Raw genomic sequence first — 22,452 nt, 5'->3', positions numbered from 1 at the left:
TGTACCCATAGATATGATATTGGCTATATTCAATAATGGACTGACATTAATGTCACTGACATATGCAGTGAGCTCCACAATGTGTATTATAAACCAAAGTGGATAAAAAGTACCCTTAAAGAACCTGAGAGTGTTCATTTTAACCACAACTGAATTGTTACTAATCTAAAATTGTGGAGTATGGAGCCAAATCAAGAAAAAAATCATTATTGAGCTCACTGTATACGTACACTATAAACATACATTTATAAATACTTCAACCTATCCCAATGGGTTGCAGCACATTTTTTGCGAATTATTGATAGGATACAATAGTTACCTGAATTAAGTACAAATTCCCTAAAGACATTGATCAAGTTTGTGTGTGTTGTGTGTGTGTGTTTGTGCGTGTGTGTAGGTGTGCGTGTGCGTGTGTGTGTGTGTGTGTGTGTATGTGTGTGCATGTTTGTTGCCACTATTACCAGGACAGCACAATCACCTTACTATAACATGATATTGCCCCATTTCCTCAAATGTTCCATTTTGCTTATATCAGCTTTGATACTACTGCTTTGAAAAAAGAGCCCAAGACATTCAACTCCTCTGTACTGCTTCTGCATGTCTTAATCCAATTTCAATTCCATTTAATTTTTACAAATTTAAGATTAACTGTGAGAGTTTGTGGTGTGTTGTTCTATCTGATACTCCTACTGAATTGGGTATTTTTCAGAAGCTAATGAGTCTCCAGTGAGACAGCCTATCCAAGCTTTATTTTTGGTGCCAATATCAACATTCCCTAATTAAATGATTTTCTAGGGTATAGTTTATATTCACTGTTCATCTGTTATATTCTGCTGTTAAATTTTCATCAGCATCTAAAATGGAATCTCTCTCTAGGTTTTAATACACATACACATTTATTTAACAAAAGAATATCAAATGCAATTTGGCATATGTAGAGGTCTCTCTCTCTCTATCTCTCTCTCTCGCTATCTATCTACCTATCTATCACCACACACACACACCTGATGATGTTTGAATGGATACACAATGGTGGTATAAGCATCGTGGCTCACAACTTTTCCCTAAGTCAGAGCAGTGATATTCTGATATTCTTGCCTCTTACTTTACCTTACCGTATTTAAGAATGTCATTGCTAAGAGGCTGAAGCTGAAGACATGCCGGTTTGCTTAGTTCTTTTTTTTCATTCTGTGAATTACAAATTCAGTTCTTTTGATTGAAGTGATATGAAGGTCACAGAAGGTTACTCATAATATATTGGCGCATCCTTTTTTTTTTTTTTACTTCTGAATCATTCATTATGACCGCATTTGACTTTGTAAATCTACTAAGCTAAGCAGATATGCATAAAAATAAATAAAAGCCTTAATTGTAACTGATTAAAATTGCAGTCAAAGCCAGGAGTGAAGAAATAAGTCATACAAGAACAATGAATATGAATGAGCAACCTTTTGCGCATTAAAGTGGTGCCAGTGGAAATTCCTGTATTCTCTATACTGCACTCACTGGTGGATGCTAACAATCTCAGTCAGGCTGTCCTGTGTATGAGCATCAGGGGGGCTATTGCAGTGGATGGTTTACAGGGACTCCTGAGTGCTTCTGCTTCCTGCTTGATTTGTGAAGCCTCCAGTGCTTTTACTGGAAGTCTCTTTTTTTGTTCATTTCACGCACCTGCTTGTTGTTTTCAGAGCTTGTGTCGCCCCCTGCAGGCCATAGAGAAACCTGGACAAATCACCATCTCAGATATTCAATGTTGCTTCCATTAATGAAACTTAAGTATATTTCTAGCATTTTTAGCAGGGCCAATTAAATTTGTTAGATATTCCCAATATAAAAGACCTATGAAAGACATGATAAGTAATCAGTGAACATAAATTGAAGTTATTTTCATGTAAATGTATATGATAGCACAGTTTAGACGGCTGTCAGACAAAGTTACACAGATCCAATGAATGTTTCTTGTATACATAAATGTGATTATTTAACTTTATGAAAATATTTTAATCTTAATTCTAAATTAAATTGTTTTAAAGTAACTCCACTGTAAATTTTTGTATACATACTAAACTACTGGTCTAGGCATCATTTCCTGTTTCACATAGGCTAATTAAATCTTTTCTTTTTTATGCACTGCATGGTTAGAGAGCTTACTTAAGATGCCATTGAGCAGGAATGATCTTGTATGCTTTCATTGCAAACCTCGCTTAGCGAACCCAGTAATAGGAGGAGCATCCCACTACAAGGACCATGCTTTTTTTAAAAATGCATGTAAATCCATTGGCAAGGAAAACACATTCAATGCATTATGACACAACCTTTACATCTCTATAGATCAGTCCTGGAGAACCAGTGCATATGCAGGCTTTTGTTTCCACCAATTACCCTGGCTAAATGAGCTAATTGGCTGTATACCCCAACACTGGTTCATTGGTAGATTAGATCACAATAAAACATTTCACATAGGGGCACAAGAACCATCTTTGGCATTATCATTCATTCACTTAACAAGAAATGTAGCTAAATTGTCGGTTGGTGTAAATGTTAGGGCTAATTAAATAATTAAGGCCAGAAGCTGGCATACAAACCAGAAACAGGTGTGACCCACATCGCCCGACCTCTGTTTTAGATCAATCATCCAGACGCTTTGTCTAGAAACTGTTTATAGTTCCTCTCCTGTTTGTTTTGTGCGTGCTGTGTAGGGGACAGAGGGTACGATGCTGTGAGAACAGAGTTGGCGGGTGATGCCAAAGCAAGAGGGAATTGTGATGAGCATGATGGTTTGCCCAGGTGGTGCGGCCAATCCAGGAGCTGGGAGTGAGATTGAGACTTGGAGACGTCTTGGTAAGATTAAAATGAGTTTAATCAAAAATATTTGATTAAATATTTCATTTTCATCTGTCAGAAGCACTTAAATTGTCATCAAATCATCAATCATTAAAATTTATCAAAGGTTATCATAAAAGCGGTATTTCGTGAGAAACACCAGACTGGTTTATTGTAAAAGCAGGTGTGAGAGAGTGTCTCCAGAGATAAGATCACAACTCCCCTTTATTCAGCAAACAAATGGGTCATATCACATAGAGCAGTGTTTCTCAACCCTGGTCCTGGGGACCCACTGCCCTGCATGTTTTAGATGTCTCCCTGCTCCAACACACCTGATTCAAATGAATGGGTCGTTATCAGGCTTCTGCAGAGCTTGATGATGACCCATTCATTTCAATCAGGTCCCATATATGTATAACTAAACAGTGTAATTAAAATACATATATTTCAGCTTAATCATTAACCAACATTATTTCTGATTATTTCTATAATCTCCACTTCACCACAATCCTCCACAGAGTGAGGCTCCTTCTCACTTCCTGTGCCAGCATTCATAGCTGTGACAGCATTATCTGCACAATCCACTTTCAGTATTTAAATAGCCAGTAATTTTATTTCAATGTATTTAGATCATAAATAAATATAATGTCATTGTAATTGCCCATTGGAATAATTTTTTGTATGATTTGCATACATTTATTTAAAAAAAATCACATGGAGCATGCGTACTGTATCTAGGCACACATTCTGGTTGTGACAGTCATGCTTCAAAGCGAAGTGTAAAATCTCCTGAATGTAAGGTCTGTGCTAAATGGTTGCTTTCTGATCCTTATCCGAACGGCTAATATTTGTGCTTCCAAACAATGAGAAGGGGACTTCTTGCTACACGAGAGGCACAAAGTGCAGTTTATACTCCATCACTTGATTGTTGCTTGAGTGAAATTGCAGTCACTTTCAATTGACACACAACTCAGTTTGTCACTGAGGCAGAAATGTTATCTACAGTACCTGAACTCATAGTTTCTCTGGCTGTTAATAGAATATCCCCACACTGTCTTGCTGCAAAAAGGATCCTGTTTGATTCCAAAAAAAAAATGGCAATACATTCATGAAATAATAGGGAAAAAATTTATTTAAGAACTAAAGTCCAAATGCTATCGCAATATGATGAAATGATTCATCGGTGTCACCCAGTTGCTTTTATTGATTAAGCGATTGATTATTGCATTTGTGCCATCAGACACTGTACGTATTACAGCCTAGAAACAGACAAGCATTCCCCCCTCTGTTCATATGATCAGATCCACTGGCAATCCAGAATCCTCTCCAGAGACACAGCTGCTGCGCATGGACTGAATGAAATCCTCCTAATTAGGACTTTTATGTGACTGCCCAGCTAACTAGCTGTCAATAGCACAAAAACTGCCCCAAGTAATTAAACCATTTGTACTGACCACCCCTAAACCCCTGCGTGAGTGCGTGCGCGCGTGCGTGCGTGCGTGAGTGCGTGCGTGCGTGCAGGATGAGGCCTGAGTGTGAACCAAGGCCTTTTAACAGTGACAGTCTGCAGAAATGGCTGCATGTGTGTGATAGATGTGAATGCTGAGGTAGATGTAATAAAGGAAATCTGCAAGTGGCTTGGAGGAAGGGTCCATAAAAGATATAAAAGTGATTGAGTGGGGAGGTTGCTTTAAAAGGGCTTGGGTTGCAGAGTTACAGCTTTGGATTTGTGATCTTTTTTGTGTGTGTGTGTTTCCTTTTGACTTAGCTCAAGGCACCAGTACACTCTGATAATGAATATTTGGGATTCAAAATCTAGGGGACTAAATTCTGTAACCAGCTTCAGCCTTTTTTTCTGAGTAACAACTCTTCCCTTCGGTGAGACCATAGGAGGGTGAGAAACAGTGGGGTTTTTATCTTTGAGGTTTGACTTTATTCTTGTTTTGATATCATTAGATTCTTAGTAACGTGTTTATCTAAAGCCTAACTCCCTGAGCAAGGGGCACATATAAACTGTAGAAGCTGTAACTCGCACATATATATTTTAATGCGTGATTAGTGTATTCAAATAAACATTTGCTCATGTTTCTAATCACAATACTTGGGCTGTGAAGTCCTTCTAATAAACACTGGTTTATAAAGAGGTGTGTGTTTATCATTAGAGATTGAGCTCCTTTGAAGTAAAGCCCTGATCTTTATACTATAGTGGACCCACAAACTTAGCACCAGTATTCCTTCCCCTACTTAGACATAGAGCAGGCAAGATGTGTCTGATTAGGCCCCAGCGGGGACTGATAAGTTCATTTGGAGGGCTCTCTATCTTGTGTGATTTAAAGAGGAAGTTTCAGCACAAAGCTCTACTGTGAGGAAGCTAAGCTACAGACTTCCTTTCGGCCAGCTGAAGACTGCAGATCATTAATCCTTTGAAAAAACAGCGCCTCACTGTGTGCGTGTGCGTGTGCGTGTGCGTGTGTGCATTTCCTGACCTAAGCTGTACATATAGTAGCTCACAAGTGTTTCATAAATGACCAAACCAGCCTTTCAAAAAAAAACCCAACATGGCAATATGTGGTGTGCAGCAACCAAGGGCTCTCTTCTTTAAAACCATTGTTTTGTATTGTATAATGATCAAAACTAGATACGTATAAAGGGAAATGGACTAGCCTTTCTCTGGTCCTCCCCTGAGCAATCATTAATTAAACATGAGCCAGGAGCAGAGGGGGAGTCCCCCTCCCCTCTTTCAAACACATAAAAGAGTGACCTGTGGAGTATTATCAGGCTTTTTGCTGTTGTTTTAAGCCCTTTGTTCTTGCCTGCCTGCCTTGATACCTTTTGGTGCGTGGTGTTGCAGGCTCTGTAGGTTTTTGATTTTTTGGGATTATCTTGGGAGAGATAAGCCGTAGTTCTTATTTGCTTTCTTTCACTTCTTTTGTGATTGTAAGTTATTTAATGTCCATGTCTATAGTATTTAGTGTAAGGGAGGTAACCCTTTGTCTTTAGATGTTTTGTAACGTTGTCTTCTAACTCAATAGAGCCTTTCATTTCAATGAAGTTATACATTCTGAACCACCAGGTTGATCCAACCGCCTATCAAAAATGTGGCAATTTAACTGATAATTGGTGTCTGATAATAATTAGCAAATTTAATTAAATATGTTTTACATTTTGTAAAAGTGAGGAGTTTTAGCACTCAATACCATTCGTTTTTCAGGGTGCCAAACATTAAAAGGTGTTAGCTGTAAAAGCTGCTGGATTCAGGAAACATAGTTTTCAACAAATTTTCACTTTCCCAACACCACAACTTACTTAACTTAACTGTGGGTATAAACTGTCTGTCGATGAACATCAAATTTTTTGCTAGTGCTTTTGAGGAGTACTGTAAATGGCTTCAGCTGTTCCTTAATCCAGTGAACAGGAAGAAATATCATCACCTCAGCATGCTTCCATAAGAGCACATATGTTACTGTTACCTCAAGTGCTTTATCACCACCCATAAAGATCCATCCCCAAATATATGACGTCCCTCAAATGCAACACGACCAAAGCATGCAAAGCACAGACAGTGCATGATTGGGCTTATGATTTTGATTTCATGCAGTATGCTATTCTGACATTACAGCAACAAAATGTATAGGTCTGTTCAGAATGTGTGAAACATAGTGTGACTATTTTCATGCCAGTGGAGCTCTTTAATAACTGGTTTTATTGGGTCTTTAGTATTATCCAGAGCAAATTACACAGATTACATTTTTGCATACAATCTGTTTGTACAGCTGGATATTTTACTACTCCAGACTAAGTACTTGCTCGAGGGGACCAGAGTAGCATCCCAGCTGGGTATTGAATCCACAACGTTCAAGTTACAATGCACACATTATCATAATATTAATAAAATGCTAAGCTTATCTTTACCTCTTGTAATTAATTAAAATTTTCACTTGTGCTGCTATAGTCAATATAAATGCAATTTTTCTGAGAATGAGCCTACATTGTCAACATGAAATCTTTGGCATAAACATGTGCAGACCATGTTATCATGGTTGCAAATGGCTCATTTTGATGTCTTTGTTTATTTAACTGACCTCACAGTCAAGTAAATATGCAATACTGATCTCAGTTTAGTATTATTTGAACAGGTTTATTTTAATATCCATGTTGAACCATGATTCTTCAAATCTTGACTCGGGTATTTTATTTTATTTTGCTTGAATCTTGAATATCTCTTTAGAATTTTTAGAATTTTTTTTTTCTTGATGACCTGAATGTGAATAACTTTAGTTACATCCGCACTGCAGGGAATTGTATGACTTGTATGGCCAGCAGAGTCCTTCACAAAGAGAGAGGTTCCAAAGAAAAATGATCAGTGTCGTTGAGAAATTTATTTTATTTTTTATTTTTTGCAATCAAGGGCTGTTGCTCCCCTACCCTATCTTATATGATTGAGTGTGATTAGGCCGCGATTGAACACTGAGAGCTTGGATTCCCATCTCCCTGCTGGCAGTCTTGTCCGTAATAACAGACTCGGCATAACCACAATGAAAAGATCAGGTGTGTATGTTTAGGAAGGAGGGGGAGGGGTCATGGCTGAAATGAGCACTGCAAAGTATGATTGTATATATAATGGTTTGGGCTTCTTAAGGAGGTTTCCATAGCTACAACCTGTAGCCAGTGATTCGCTGAAGCGAACGAGGCACGCGTGTATTGACTGAGTGATTACAGTGGAAAGTGCAACACTAAACAGATCTTTGATTTTCCTTCTGTCTCTCATGTACAGAGTGTGAATGCTTGTTGGCCAGCATACTTTGGATACCTCTGCGATTTTCCCAATGGAAACCCTTTGGATACAGATACAGAAATATTTCCTGTCTCTACAGAGTCACGGTTTCTGCGTTCACAGACTCATCAACAGAATCACAACATTTGCCTGTTTGAGACCAGTTTTTGGCCTCAGACATTCTTGGATAGTTTGCACAGTAATGGCACTTATTCCAAGATAATGGGTATATTATGAATCATGTGTGATGTACTATTGATTGGGACAAGTTGAATTAGATGTTAAAAGAAAAGTTTTTTGTTTTTTTTTACAATGCATGAAAATTAAATTGAAGCCATTAAGTGCAATGTCATACTTTCTTGTGGCAAACCAGTCCTTAAACAGATCAGTTTGCTACCCACAGTAAGAAGCTGTCATAAAGGTGATTCAAAAATTCTTGCAATGCCAAACCAAACATTTTCTCTGGTTTAGCTCCATACCTTTTCAAAAATATATAACAAAGATACAATTTTGCTGGCAAAAAATGCTTTCTTTTAATTATGCATAAAACTCAAGGACAAATTCAGTAATAAAGTGATACGTGATAAAGTCACTATGAGAAAGGTCTCATTCTTACAGTCGTACTAAAATCCTTCAGGAGCATTTTGATGCCAGTCTTGCTGACTGCACCATTCATTAGACCCGTCCTGCCTCTTCTTTCCTGCATGCTGATTTTGGGTACGGGTCCTTCACGTTCACCTTCTCCCTTTCCGGGATCAGTCATTCTCCCCTTCTAAATGATGGATTGATTCAATATGTGTTAATCAGAGCTACTTAGCATTATTTATTTTCACAGCAGTGGCCCCTTGTCCACTTCAGCCCTGATTAGTGGAATCAGGTGTTCTAATGCATTGGTATTGGGGTGCAAAAAAAGCTATATCTACACCAGGCCATCTTAAAACTGGACACCCATAATTTCGGTCTTTTAAAGTCTTCTGCTGTTGGCTTTTGCTTTGACATTGCTTGAATGGGTTGTAATTGCAATGTGTGTATTGTCCCTCAGAATAAGGGTAATTTGGGTTAGAATCTAACTGGGGAATGTTAAGCAATATTTCAATGGGGCTGAAAATATCACAGTTGCTGCTTCGTTACTATCATAAACATTTATGAATGTTCATTTAATGCTTACGAAGCTGCTTGTGGAGGTCTGCTTCATATAGGTCTTCTGGAGGACCATTGAAAGAAATTATTACCAATAATATTACATGTAATAAAATTCCTGCAGATCCCAGGATATGTTACCGAATGTTGTTATTCTTGATAACGGCATTGCTGTTGCTGCTGTTATTTTTGTCTTTTTTTTCTTCTTTTTTTGTTTTTTTTACAATTACGTTTCATGATCAAAATAATTGTTACAATCAGAAAACTGAGCTGGAGCAGAAAATGTTTAGAGCCAGTACCTCTGCCTTCACTTAGCTTTACGCACATCAGCACAGTTTGAAATATATATCTCTACCTTTATCATCAACTGCTTTTCGCTCTGTTGAACTGCACTGGCACACTAACGGCCTGCACATTTGAATGATATCGGGAGTTTAAAAAAATGTTTTTGAACCCAAATGCAGTCTGTGTCCTAATTCATCAACCCAGTGCCATTGGGTCAATCATGAACGCAAAAGAACAGACAGGTATTTCTAATGAAATTTTACCTGTGGATTTCTTTTACTCATTCCATCTCTTGTTCAACAAACAAACACTGGCAGGTTAGGAAATGTCATTCATTTTCCAAGAGGTTCCCGGAAACATGACAGGTTGAGACATACAAAATATAATTTCCTAGTATCGCATTGGGAAGGGAAGGTAAGGTAGTCTTTCCCTTAGATTGTGAATTGGCATATTATCATGGAGATTACAGCTCGCATTTGTACACTGTTGAAAGCTCAATGCTCCCGTAATAATGAAGTACAATGCACATACATATGATATGTTGTAAGAGATAGTTAAATGCACACTTGTGTCATGAGAGATAATTATCCTTTTATTGAGTATTCTGTAGCTGAGATAACCTCTCTAAAAAAAATAATAGATAATCGTTTTTTTTTTTTAAGAAAATGGCTCTTGTAGGGTTTATCAAGTAATAATGAACATTGATTGCACAGAACAGAATCCAGATTACAAAAAATAAAAAATAAACCAGCGATGTTCACGGTAATTAGCATAGGACTTTCCATTATACATGTGATGACAGAATAAATAAGGATATTAATAATGCAGGTCTGGTGTGATGTAATGAGTCAAAGTGCAGTAGAATAAATGTGTTTCCCCATGGCCTGCTTTGATGGAAAGGAATTGTGTTTCACAAAGTGTCTCTCTCTCTCTAGAGCCAATTTGAACTTTTGCACATGTAACATAAATCATTAAATGCATTAGTTCTGATAGTGAGACTACGCTTCACCAAACAACATCCTCCGCAATGTGAAATTAAGGCAAGAAATCAATGTCTTTCCTGGCAAAGTATAGTGTCGTTCTTTCTATTTATGATGTTTCATGAAAAACATAACATGTTGAGGGAAAAGTGCAAACTGTGGAGGCAGATTCAATGCTGAAGTTTACAAACTAGGGAATACCAAACTACTGTATCTTTCAGAGATGAAACTGCTTATCTCCTTTAATTAGCCTTCATTCCCTTGATCACCATCAACAGAAAAATGTGATAAAATACAAATTCTCCATTGGGAATCACTAATACAATGCTTTAAATGAAAAAAATAGCTACACACCCATCATCTTTCAATGTCCAAATTTGAGAACTTTGGACATTGAAAGATGATGAGTGTGTAGACACAATTGTAGAAAATGCATGATTTTCTTTTAGTATACCGTAAGGCTGAAAGCTCACCTGAGGCAACACATAGTGAAAATATTTGAACTCTTCATGCACCAGAAAAGTTTAAGAATTTTCAAAGAAACATGTTCATATTTAGAAAAATAAATACTCATAAAAATAAAGATTGAATTATAATTCAATCGAAAATTTTAGATTTTAATATTGGTGAAAATGTGTTTGTTATACACATCCATACACACACAAACACACACACACACATATACAGTGTGCAATATAACAGATAACACATGTCCACAATATTTAATTCCTTAAATCAATGTCTAAAGAATTACATGCGTAAAAGCCCTTTTAGTTTGATTAAAATGTGTGTCTACTACAGGTTGAGATATGTTGCAGTGTTATTCTAATGAGAGCCATTGTGATTTCTGTTCTGTATCCGAGAATGAAAATCATTTTTGTCATGTCATAAGTGCAAGCTTTCACCTCAAAAGATTGCACTGAGCACAATAATTTTGAAAGACTTAATAGAAACAGCACATGCTTTGTCACTACAAAGTGCAGGGCTGTGGCTATGAATTCTCAGGCCTCCCCAAAGCATATACTAAATTCACAGACCTAACGTTAATGCAATGGTTGTAAAGTGCACAAGGTAACACCTCGTTCCCATGTGTACTTGTGCGATCTGAGGTATGAAAAACTGCTTTAAAAATCCATTTAGGCTTAGATGCTTTCAAACCTCCTTACTACACAATAATTGTAATGATGAGCCAGAACAGTGGGTCTCCTGTGGCTTGTTATCGCACTTGAACATTGAAATTCTGGATTCTGTCTCTGGCAGATTAATGTTCTGTCAGCGACCTGAGAGGGCTGTTGCATTGCTATTTCGTGTTTTCTGGCTTTCCCTTGGATTCGCCATTAGTGCGATGAGTGGCAATTGTTGAAATAACCGCTTGCTGCCACAATCATGTTCTGACTAGAATGTATTTTCCGTGACACATGGAAAGAGATTATTTGTGTCTGGGTATGAGTTTCACATCTATTTACATTTAAGCTCAGGCCCTGCATTCTCAAGCATTTGATTCTGAAGCATTTCTGAAATATTTACTGAGCTTCTCTGTGTGTTCTCAAGTCAGAAATAAAAATTTTAATGTATCCCTTTTCATGCTGTTCAAACAACGAAGTGGGAAAAATGTTTTTGTAAAACATTTATGTCCATTTTTCTCCACAGTTTGTCTTTTGTAAATAATTTGTAAATAAATGTTTTTGGGTTGACAAATTGTGTTTTCTTTTTATTATAATAAGTGGGTTGTGCTGATTTAAACTCAAATTATAGGTATTTAAGGTTAATCTTAAATTATTATTATTAATGTTAATGTTAACTGTTAATGCACCCCTCGTACCGCATAATTGAAGGAAACCAATGGTTCACTTCTGAGGTAGATACAGTAACTCAGAAATGCAGAGACATATTTAATTAGCAAACACCACTATACTAGCCTTTACCAATGGAGCTGTCACAACAAATTTCATCCCCCTACAAATTTGTAGGGGCATTGAAATTTGTTGTGATAGACCCACCCAAAGCAGAATTATGTCTTTTGAAAGAGTGACGTATACATTATGCCATCAACTGCAGCATGACTATTATGTGTAAGTAATGAATCCACAGACATGATGGCAGTTTCTGGTATACGGACACTCAGACATTACTGTAAGAACTGAGCCTTTACGAAGCAACTGAGCCTTTGTTCCCGGGATGACCTGGGGTTTATCAAATTCTCCAGTGCATCTGTGACCCTCTCGCGCACATCAGCTGTTCGGTCAGGAAGTGTCCTGCTTTTTCAGCTCTCTCAGTCCGCGGGAGAAGTACTCTAACAGACACACTCCTCTTTAAAGTGTTGAGATCGAGCTCGTGTTTTGGTGCTTTGATCTGTGAAGATGAAAAGCCCACCCATGTAAAGCAAGAGAGGGAAAAGGTATCCCTTTCCACTCCAGGTGTCTAAAAGCAAAAAACAATAATAAAGTAAACTAAATGTATACACACACAAGTTTTAAATATAGGATCATTGTTTACAGTGTTATTAATAAATCCTATTTTTTTACAGTGGTGTATTATAACATATGAATATGATGTATCACAGGAGTTATGAGATATTATTTCAATAAATATGGGATGTTAGAACAGTTAAATTGTTTTTTGTTTTGGAATGCTGTAGCTATTCTGAAAAGAATAATTAATTAAAATGTACACTTATCACTAAAATGATCCAGTTACTGCTTTAGGAGTAGTTTGCTGGGGAACATCAGTTCATTTAACATTATAGCTGATTCAATTTGCTGAGTTCTAGGAAAACTGATAAATATTCACAGAAGCCATTTTACAAGTGATTGTGCATTAGTGTAGGAACAAATGATGTTTATTTTTAGATAATGAGTTTAGGGAGCAAATTAATTAGTGGGAATAAAATGCATCCTTGTTGGATTTTTTGGATGTAAGCCATACAAGCAAACAGTGCTATTCTTGTTAGCTGTAGCCTGATTAATACCCCCCAAACACACAAATACACACACACTCAATTTCAGTTTAGAACACCTGGCATGTTCCCCCTGACAGAGACCTTCAGTTGAATGAAAGAGACAGGGGAACAGAAATGATGCATAGCATAGCTTTGGTAAGGCAGGAGGAGACAAGGTTAGTAACTCACCATGTAATTTTGAGAGGAAGAGGATTGGTGACTTGATGTTCAAGGTGGTTTCAAGGTTTTGAAATTATACCGAACCCTCCTGGTGAACTGAATTCATAAACATGCACGTGACTTGAATTGCCAGTTGTACTGTTTGAGTCAGTGCCACCTTATCCAATGACAGGAGCAGAGCAGTTGAAGCAGATGTACTTTTCCAATGTACTTTAAATCAGGTTCAGAGTACAAGTCAGTGATGATTCTTACCTTGGGGGCCACAGTGAACTAGAGGTGAGCTAGCACCTAGATCGGGCTTGAACCTAACACTCTAAGGCACAGCCTACCTCATACCTGCTACCTCATACACATGCTTTTATTGACTTAAATACTCAGGGCTCTCCATATATTCCAGCCTTGGATTAACTCTTATTCTGTTTTTATGCACATAAGGAGAGATTAGACATCAAATCTCCCTGACATAAAGGAAATAAAGAAAACAATGTTTCACAATGCATTGTATGATTACTGGAATGGGATGAAATGATAAAATGAATAAAGTTTTACAAGCTATTGCATGTGTAATCAAGCCTCATTGTCCACTAAGCACAGAATCTAAAAGTTCTCTAGAATATAAAATGAGCTGGCCTTTCTACTTGTCAGAAACTGGGATAGGAATGATGGAGAAATACAAAGAAAGCAAATTTGAAGAAAGGACATTTTGCACATGGTCAGACTTCATTGTTCTGAAATGAAGTGGCAAGCAGAGCACGACATTGAAAATTAAACTAGATGGGATATGATGCTCTACAAATGACAGTCGGATTCGTTAATAATTTACATCAATAATAAACTTAAGTATTGGCGATGTCTTTTGACATCTCTCTATTTCAGTGGTCACCAACCCTGGTCCTGGAGAGCTACAGGGTCTGCTGGTTTTCATAGTGACTCTGCACTTCATGAATCAATTAGAGCAGTTGATTACACAGTTAACTCAACTCACCTGGTGTCTTGGGTCTCAATTGGGTGCTGATTTTAAGGTGAAAACAAAAACCAGCAGACCCTGTAGCTCTCCAGGACCAGCTGGAGACCACTGATCTATTTTAATCTAACGGTAGGCTGGAACACACTTATAAGGCTGGCGCTGACATTATGGCACTGATTCTGAAGGGCAGATTTTAGAACGCTTAACATTGACGCCCTCTTCTCATTGATCGCCTTTGTTTGTTTGTCTGTTTGTTTGTTTACCTGACCCACACAGGCAGCTCCTCCCAGTCCCCTCCCCCTGCCCTCCCTCAGCTGCTGGCTGTGAGCGGGAGCTGGCACCTGTTTCCACACTGGTCCGCTCTTAAACGCTGAGCCACTCATGCCAGCAATTATCGCTAATTAGACTATTTCAGTTCGGCCGTCTAAAACATGAAAGGCTTCAAGTGACATTTTTATCTTTTATTTTCTTTGACGCAACAGTCACTCCTGATCAACATTAAAAGCGTGAGTGATATGTCTGCACATGCTTTGCAGGGCTCTGCACAGTTGCCGTAGCCAGGAATATTATTTGAAGTGCCTGGATGTCTTTCCTTTGTTTTCGGAAGGATTGTTGTCCCTTACTTGTTCTTTTGTGTGTAAGATCAGAAAGGTCTGAATGCGCTACCGTTTTCTCAATGGCCGTGCTTTGTCCTGCCTGATTCACATTCAAAGCCTCCAAATCTGAGCTATTTATTCTCTTGTGGAGCACTCTATAAGAGAGAACACAAACAGAATTCTGCTGTAAAATAAACTAGAACAAAAATATCAGACAGTTTCAGCTAATGCAAATAATAACTCAAATGTATGATGTTGAATAGCATAGCACACATTAAATTCCCTCTCATTTAATCTATGTAAAGAGGACCACGAAACCTGGATTAAAATCATTCATTTTGAAATGTTACCCTGATTTACTATACAGTTCAATGAACACTGGAAAATTGTGTTACGTTAAAGAGCTTACATTAGTGAGACACAGGCAGGCTGGACATCAATCAGGTAGTGCAATGTCATCGTTCCATACAGTACTTCAAAACTGATCGATCAAAAAATAACACACCCATTGAACATGTGACTTTGTGCGCATATAACATCAGTCTTAGATTTTTAGTATCCTGGTTCTCAATCTCTGATCTTGATTCATGTCCACAGTATTGCAATTCTCGTGACAGTTCAGTCCGCCTGTCTATGCCTCGAAGCCCCTGCAGCTAATAAACTATGCAGCAGCACAACTTGTCAGCGATTTTCTCAAATATGCACACAGGAGCATAGCAAGGCCCACTGAAAGAATATTGCTCTGGATCCGCCTTTTTTAATAAATCAAATTGAATTTTTTTAGCAGTGGGTCCCCAAGATATGGCCCCTAGAATTGTTATAGCCTTTCACCCCGCTAGCAACGGACCTGCATGCAGAAGTCACACCCCTCCTCATTTCATTTAATTAGCTGACTGTTACTGCACGCATTAAGTTTAAAACCATTGGTGCCAGCCTACAGGGCATTTAATGTAACAGCACCACCATACTGCAGCTCAATCTTCAAACCCTGCATCTAGCCAGATCTCTGCACTTCACAAGGAAGTCCAGGACATTTTATTTTGAGTTCAAATACATACTTAAACTAAAAGTTGAGATATTTGAGGATTACACTGACGACACATATTTCCAATGTGGCTGACAACACGAGGAAATCCTACCTAAGTGCAGGTTACCTGGATTCAGCCTGTTAGTTCTGTCATAGCATTAAAAAAACTTGGTGGAGCTTTAACTTGTTCTGTTTCTGTTGCCCACTAGGTATTTTGAGTATATGGTATGTAATTGTGAAGCCAAAAGCACATTTTTAAATTTTGTGGACAATAACGTTTCCATTCTGTTCTTATATTCTTATTTGGTTGTAACTGTCATCCCAAACCTTTTATGCAACATCCTTAAGACAAATTGGGAGACCAGCCAAGCAGCTAGCCATTGCTTATCATCACTCAGCTCAGCCATTGGGCCATAGGAATACACCTAATGGGATAACGAGGGCAATATTTGATCAATCAGCATGAAGGCTAACTCTTAGCCTCAGGTAGCACTGGCACAGTCAAGCTTCTGTTCCAGTCCAGTCTATTGCTTTAGCACTGCTTACCACACTTCAGGCCTAAGATCATGTCTACAAAAAACAGATTCCCTTTGTGTTCAGACAAGCCACTTTCTCTGGGCGAATTAAGGTAGTTTTGTTCAACTACAAATTACAGTATGGTTTTTTGCCTGCTGAGTTCCGTGGTTATTTCTGGAAAAGGTCCTTGCACTCCTCTCACAGTGGTTTAAACCTGCTTATTTTCATTTTCAAGTAGATTCATGTCATTGAAAATTAAAAAAATTAATTTTTTTAATGCATTAAAAAGCATTATTCAAATGCATTTCATGAATGACAGTCTGAATTTTCTGTATCTAAAAAAAGGCACTGAGAGAATCATGAAAAATGTCTCAGATTTATTTATGAGATGAAAGGACACAGCATTACATTCTTATCCAGATCAAGGAGCCTATCTGCAACAGTGTGAGAAGTATCAAGGCCAATGTAAATTTCAAAATCCCCACTCCAACGTCCAAAAAGATTTAAAAATATATTTTTTTAAAGGGAGCCCTAATACATCCATATCCACTCAATACATCTTCATAAATAATCTGAAAAGTACATATGAGTGACAGGATACATTACGAAATGATAAATACATTATAGTGTCGATCAGACAAACATACAACATTCATCTATATTTCAAAACTGATGAACTATTATTCTTCCGACATGCTCTTATACGAAAGTACGGTTTAAACGCTATTACGTTTTGGTATATGGGCTATCACTAGATAATTGTAAACTGCGCTATTATACCGATGTACGCTGTAAATGTTTACTGAGATGCAAATGATGCATTTGAAATCGGACTGGTAATGAACAAATTAATCAGTGGTCACACCGATAGTCTACTACAGGTTAAATTTTACTGGAAGTACATAGTCTCACATAGGTTATATAATTATTTTACGAAATTATTAACAGGTTTACCTGGTAATAAATACTTTCGTGAATTTTAGAAAACAATCAGTTCTCAGATAAAATAGGTCATAGTGTGTAGTTCCTATGCGTAATTTGTGGTTTACATTTTAAGGGCTGATTTTGAAGGACAATTGAAATACTGTGCAAACAAACTACCAGGAATAAAACTGATTAGAACAGCACATTTCCCTGCTGTAGACATTGATCCTTTGTAATTAAATTAAGCAACTCTGTTTTAAAACTTTGTTCTAGGTGATAACATAGTTAGATTAGCTTTTATGCATGCTGCTTGAAATTAAGCAGCGTATGATAATATGATAATACTGAAATGGATTGTCATACATCTAGCAATGAAATGTTTTGTTTAGATTAAAAGCTCCTTAAAATTTATGGCAATTAACACTTAGGAAATGTTCGCGAGGTAAAAACCACTAATCCCCTATCTGACCAGGAATTGCATAACATTCGTTGGCTCCAGTCGTGGTAAACGGCATCATATCCAGGGAAATTTCTGCTTCACATTCAAACTGGACGATTGCCGGGAGAAGCAGGTTCCTGTGATTACGGGACGCGTTTGAAATGACAGAAACTTTATCAAAGGGTAAGTCCACGTCTTCCCCGTTGTTGGGTACTACCGAAGGAAGCTGGGCGGTAGTGAAGGCAATGGGTGCGTCTTTCTGCAACGTAGTGTCGTGGTGGTACGACACTAACTCATTGCTGAAATTAACAGCTTCAACAGGAGCACTGGAGCAGAACCTGTTGCAACCCAGTATGGTTGAAAATGCTTTCCTGAAATCAGCGTTAAAGGCGTATATGACTGGATTTAATGAAGAATTGGCCCAACCGAACCATACGAAAATGTTAAAAGTACTGTCACTTACACACGGAGGGTCCCCAATTTCACCAATGTCACAGAAAGGTACCATGCAGTTCAACACGAAAAAAGGCAGCCAGCAAAACACAAACACGCCCATGATGATCGAAAGCGTCTTCAGAACTTTAGTTTCCTTTTTAAATGTTGTTTTGAGAGAGTTCTCATTAGCGCATTCACTTGGGTGTTGGTGACTCTGTGCTTGCTCCACGGCTCGTTCTAAGGAAGATATTCGTCTGATTTGTGTTTGGGCGATTCTGTAAATCCTTGTATAGGTGCCAATCATTATCACAACAGGAATATAAAAACTTATCAACGACGATGATATCGCATAGGTACTATTCAAGCTTGCGTTGCAGTCCTCAGTGTGGTTGCTGCTGTTATCATCTGCGTAGTCCTCCTCCGCTTTATGCCAGTTCAGTTGGACAGGTATGAAAGAGATGAGTATTGACAAAGTCCACGCTACACCGATCATGATAAAAGCAACTCTTTGTGTCATCTTACGTTCATATCTAAAGGGGCTTGCAATGGCCCAGTATCTGTCCACACTGATGATACAAAGATTTAGAATAGATGCAGTGGAGCACATGATGTCAAAAGCTATCCACGTCTCACAAAATTTGCCAAAGAGCCAATACCCAGCCACCTCCGAGACAGCTTTCCAAGGCATCACAAGAACTGCCACAAATAGGTCTGACACTGCCAGAGAAATTACAAAAAAGTTGGTTACTTTGGATCTCAAGTGCCTGAATTTAATAACGGCAGCGCACACCAGCGTGTTTCCTAATAAAGTGGAGACAATCAGAAGAAACAGAACGCAACCTGTCAGCGCGCGGATGCTGAGTCCAGTGCTGTCCGCTTCAGTACCTTCCGCAAAAACATGACTTTCGTTTGTAAAGTTTTCCATGAGTAGACTTGTTTTAGAAATGCTTTGATTCAACACTTACATGACTTAGGCCTATACATGTAATATATGATTTGGTAGCCGTTAAATCCATTGCCATACCTTTATGCAAGTCGATAAATTGTGAATTTACATGGTTTTGGTTTTAGTGGATGTTGTCTATCTCCCCGCACGTATTTTAAATACGTAGTTTCTTAATAAACCTCGCTACTTTCACCGTGTAGTCCAAAGATCAAGGATAAGCTTTAGATAGGCAAATAAATAATCTGCAACAATGTCTGTTTTCTCTTCGTTTTTTACCCTCCGCGATTTGGGCGCTGCATCGGTGTGACTATGCACTGAAAGTGCCAATCCTCCCTTTTGTGAAGACAGTGGCGCATGATTGGTTTCAATTTTTCAATAATCCAGAATTCCGCCGAATAGGGACTCTCGGTGCCTGGTCGTACCAAAGCAGAAACGCTAAGAGTTAGACACCAACGTTTTGACAAGGCAACAGGTGCTGATTCCTCTTTGCAATTTAACCGTTGGCTATTTTTCCGTGCTCCGTTTTTGTTTGCACATCTCTCTTGTCTCGGGCACGTTTAAGCAAAAAAGCACCGCGTTTGTTCTTGATTGGCAGCTCAGTTCGACTGAAACTGTTAAGTTTGAGCTTTGTTGCGAGGAAAGAATCATTGCCTCAAAAATGTGTTTGTGATATATTGGTTATTGATTTTACTCGTTTATCAATTTAAATGATTGACCCCAATACTATGTACATTCGAGGCCTGGCACTTGTTTGTGCATGTAAATAATATATGTGTCGAAAGTTGGTGTTTTGAACTAAGCTTTTACGAGCGCTTTAACAATTAATCTAACGTACTGCGTGTCAGGGTACTCAGCAGTGAAACCATGATATATGAACCACCTTTTATTTAACAGACTTTAAACATAACCTACTGTTTAAATATGTGCGCCCTGTGGCAATAACAATTCTTTCTTTTCCTTTTGCTGAAACTGGTGTTATTTAAACATATAGGTTCAGGTGGTGAAGGCTGATTTGCATAAAAACCATTACTAGCGTGCGCTGCACATGTGAAAAATGAAGTGTGGAGAATTGCCTTTTGGATAACAGATGAGAACAGATTGTGCAATAATCTTTCCATTAATTGACAAATTCAGTAGCCTACAGGGATACTAGGCCTGATTTTAATGTGTGTGCTGTTCTCTTAAAAACAGTTTAAATTAATGCAGGGCCTTTGCACTGAATTCCATTGGCAAGCGACTGTTAGTTTACCTCCACATAGCATAGGCCAGAAATTCAATGCAAGAATATCTCTTATTCCAATTTTTTTGATCGCGCAATGAGACTTCACGCGTATTTTCACACGCTCTCACTGAGCAATGAGCATAATTGTAGATGTCAAGTTAAACTCCCTTTTTGTTTTGATGAGGCAATAATTGCACCAAATCTTTTTAATGCTGGCACCATTTCACATGTGTGATAGAATGCCCTCTACTGACGGTTTCGTGTATTCTTCATTAGGCTACCTTAATATTGTTGACCTAGGCTTGGGAGAGAAACCGCTCCCCTTCACAACCAGGAGCCTGTTCGTGTTCCTGTCAACACGGACTATTGTTCCTTTTTGTGAGGGTTGTATGTTAATCGATTATAGCTACAAGTAAAATATTCGTTTTTCAGCACTAGTTCTTTGTATTGTTTTATTTCTTCCCGAAGCAATAAAAGGCAGTTATTGATCCTGAATGTGATAATGTACAGTGCCCTCTATAACGTTTGAGACAAACACATCTTTTTATTTGTCTCTGTACTCCATAATTTTAGATTTGTAATAAAACAATTCACATTTGGTCATTTAAGGGCACCATAATGTTTGAGTCATATTAATGTTATATAAAGGAAAGTAGTCATGTTTAGTACTTTGTTGAATATCCTTTGCATGCAATGGCTGCTTGAAGTCTGTGGGCCAGAGATATCACCAGGAGCAGAGTATCTTCTCTGGTGATGCACTGCCAGGCATGTACTGCAGCCATCTTCAGCTCCTGCTTCTTTTGGATGCTAGTTGCCTTAAGTTTACTCTTCAGCATATTAAATGCATGCTCAATTAGATTCAGACCAGGTGAGTGACTTGTCCAATCAAAAATGTCCAATTTTTTGGCTTTGAAAAATTCCTTTATCGCTTTAGCAGTATGTTTGGGATATTTGTCTTCCTGTAGAATGAAGTGTCACAGTTACATCATCAAGGAAGACAAGTGAGCCAGGACCTGCGGCAGCCATACATGCCCAAATATCCCCTCCCCCTCACCCACCACCACCACCGCCATCTTTCACAGATTAGTATACTTTAGATCTTAGACAATTCATTTTGGCCACCTTGCTCTTGCAATCACTCGATACAACTGAATCTTGTTCTCATCTGTCCATAAGACTTTTTTTTCCAGAACTTAGCAGGCTTTTTCAGGTATTTGTAAGCATATTGTAACCTGGCTGTTTTCATCTTGCAGTGCAGCCTCGGTAGTTCTGTTTGTGCAATCTTCTGCTGACAGTAGTCACTTACACATCCACACCTTCCTCCTGAAGAGTGTTCCGCCTTCTGATCTGTCAGACAGGTGTTCAGGGTTTTTTTTTCTTCATTATGATAAGAATTCTTTGATTATCAGCTGTAGAGCTTTTCTGTGGCTATCAGGCCCTTTGCAATTACTGCACATACTGAGCTCTCTTTCCTCTTAATAATACTCCAAACAGTTGATTTTGGTAAGCCTGTAAGGTTTTTTTCTTATTTCTCAGCTTCATAATAGCTTCATTGACTTTCACTGGAAAAACACAGGTCCTTATGTTTACAGATGCCAATAACAGCAAATAAATGAATAATAAATATGCTGTAATAACAGTGGAATAATAAGAATAACTCTTCATAATGCCATATAAAAATATCCCACACCAAATAGATAAATCTGCTGGCTTTTGTACATCTATTGGAGTCAGGTGATCACAAATAATTTAGGAAATATTCAATATCATACATGAAAAGAATGTAAATGTGGCTAAGAGCAAGATACATTTACATTTAAATAGAAAGGGAGCACAATGCCCCTCTGAAAGCTAACAACATTGATTAAGGTCCCACACAATAGCATTCAGGTCATCACATTTAGGTTCATTATTTGGGCTTTGGTGACAATTCAATGCTGCTTCAGTAATCTAGTATGTGGACTGGGTTAGTCAGCTCCTTTGAAAAGGATAGCACGTACAACTTATTTAAATATTTATGAATCCAGTAGGCAAAAATACATAGGTTGCATTCTTTAGAAAGTTCACCTGCATGGATTGCATGTGACTGAAAGAGATCAGGTGGCATGTCTATGTCATGATGAGTTTGGCCAACCTTAAGTACAGAGAAAGAAGAACCTAACATAGCCTATCATTGTTTTGGACTGAGCAACGTGTTCTGTTGTTTGTATAGCCTTCTGTAGGACTTAACCTTTTAAACTATATCTAGACTGAATGTACA

General features: G+C 38.1%; 1 protein-coding gene and 1 long non-coding RNA gene across 2 annotated transcripts; one reads left to right on the top strand and one right to left on the bottom strand.

Annotated features, from left to right (window-relative positions):
• The first annotated feature begins 2,458 nt into the window (after positions 1-2,458).
• Positions 2,459-8,189, top strand: LOC135246057 (uncharacterized). Its single transcript, XR_010327491.1, has 2 exons — positions 2,459-2,841; positions 7,598-8,189. It is a non-coding gene; the product is annotated as an uncharacterized LOC135246057 (long non-coding RNA).
• An 8,417-nt stretch (positions 8,190-16,606) lies between these two features.
• drd6b (dopamine receptor D6b) lies at positions 16,607-19,478 on the bottom strand. Its single transcript, XM_064319542.1, has one exon. It carries the CDS (start codon positions 18,947-18,949, stop codon positions 17,603-17,605), a length of 1,347 nt encoding a protein of 448 aa, XP_064175612.1. The 5' UTR covers positions 18,950-19,478; the 3' UTR covers positions 16,607-17,602.
• Between the last annotated feature and the right edge of the window lie 2,974 nt (positions 19,479-22,452).

Source organism: Anguilla rostrata, chromosome 2, assembly GCF_018555375.3.
Source record: "Anguilla rostrata isolate EN2019 chromosome 2, ASM1855537v3, whole genome shotgun sequence".
In the NCBI taxonomy this organism is placed as follows: domain Eukaryota; kingdom Metazoa; phylum Chordata; class Actinopteri; order Anguilliformes; family Anguillidae; genus Anguilla; species Anguilla rostrata.
Note: the sequence above shows the minus strand (reverse complement) of the source record. Positions and strands in the feature narration are given on the sequence as shown.

Excerpts from the sequence above, each read along its gene's own strand:
- drd6b (XM_064319542.1), bottom strand. The coding sequence starts at position 18,949 with ATGGAAAACTTTACAAACGAAAGTCATGTTTTTGCGGAAGGTACTGAA.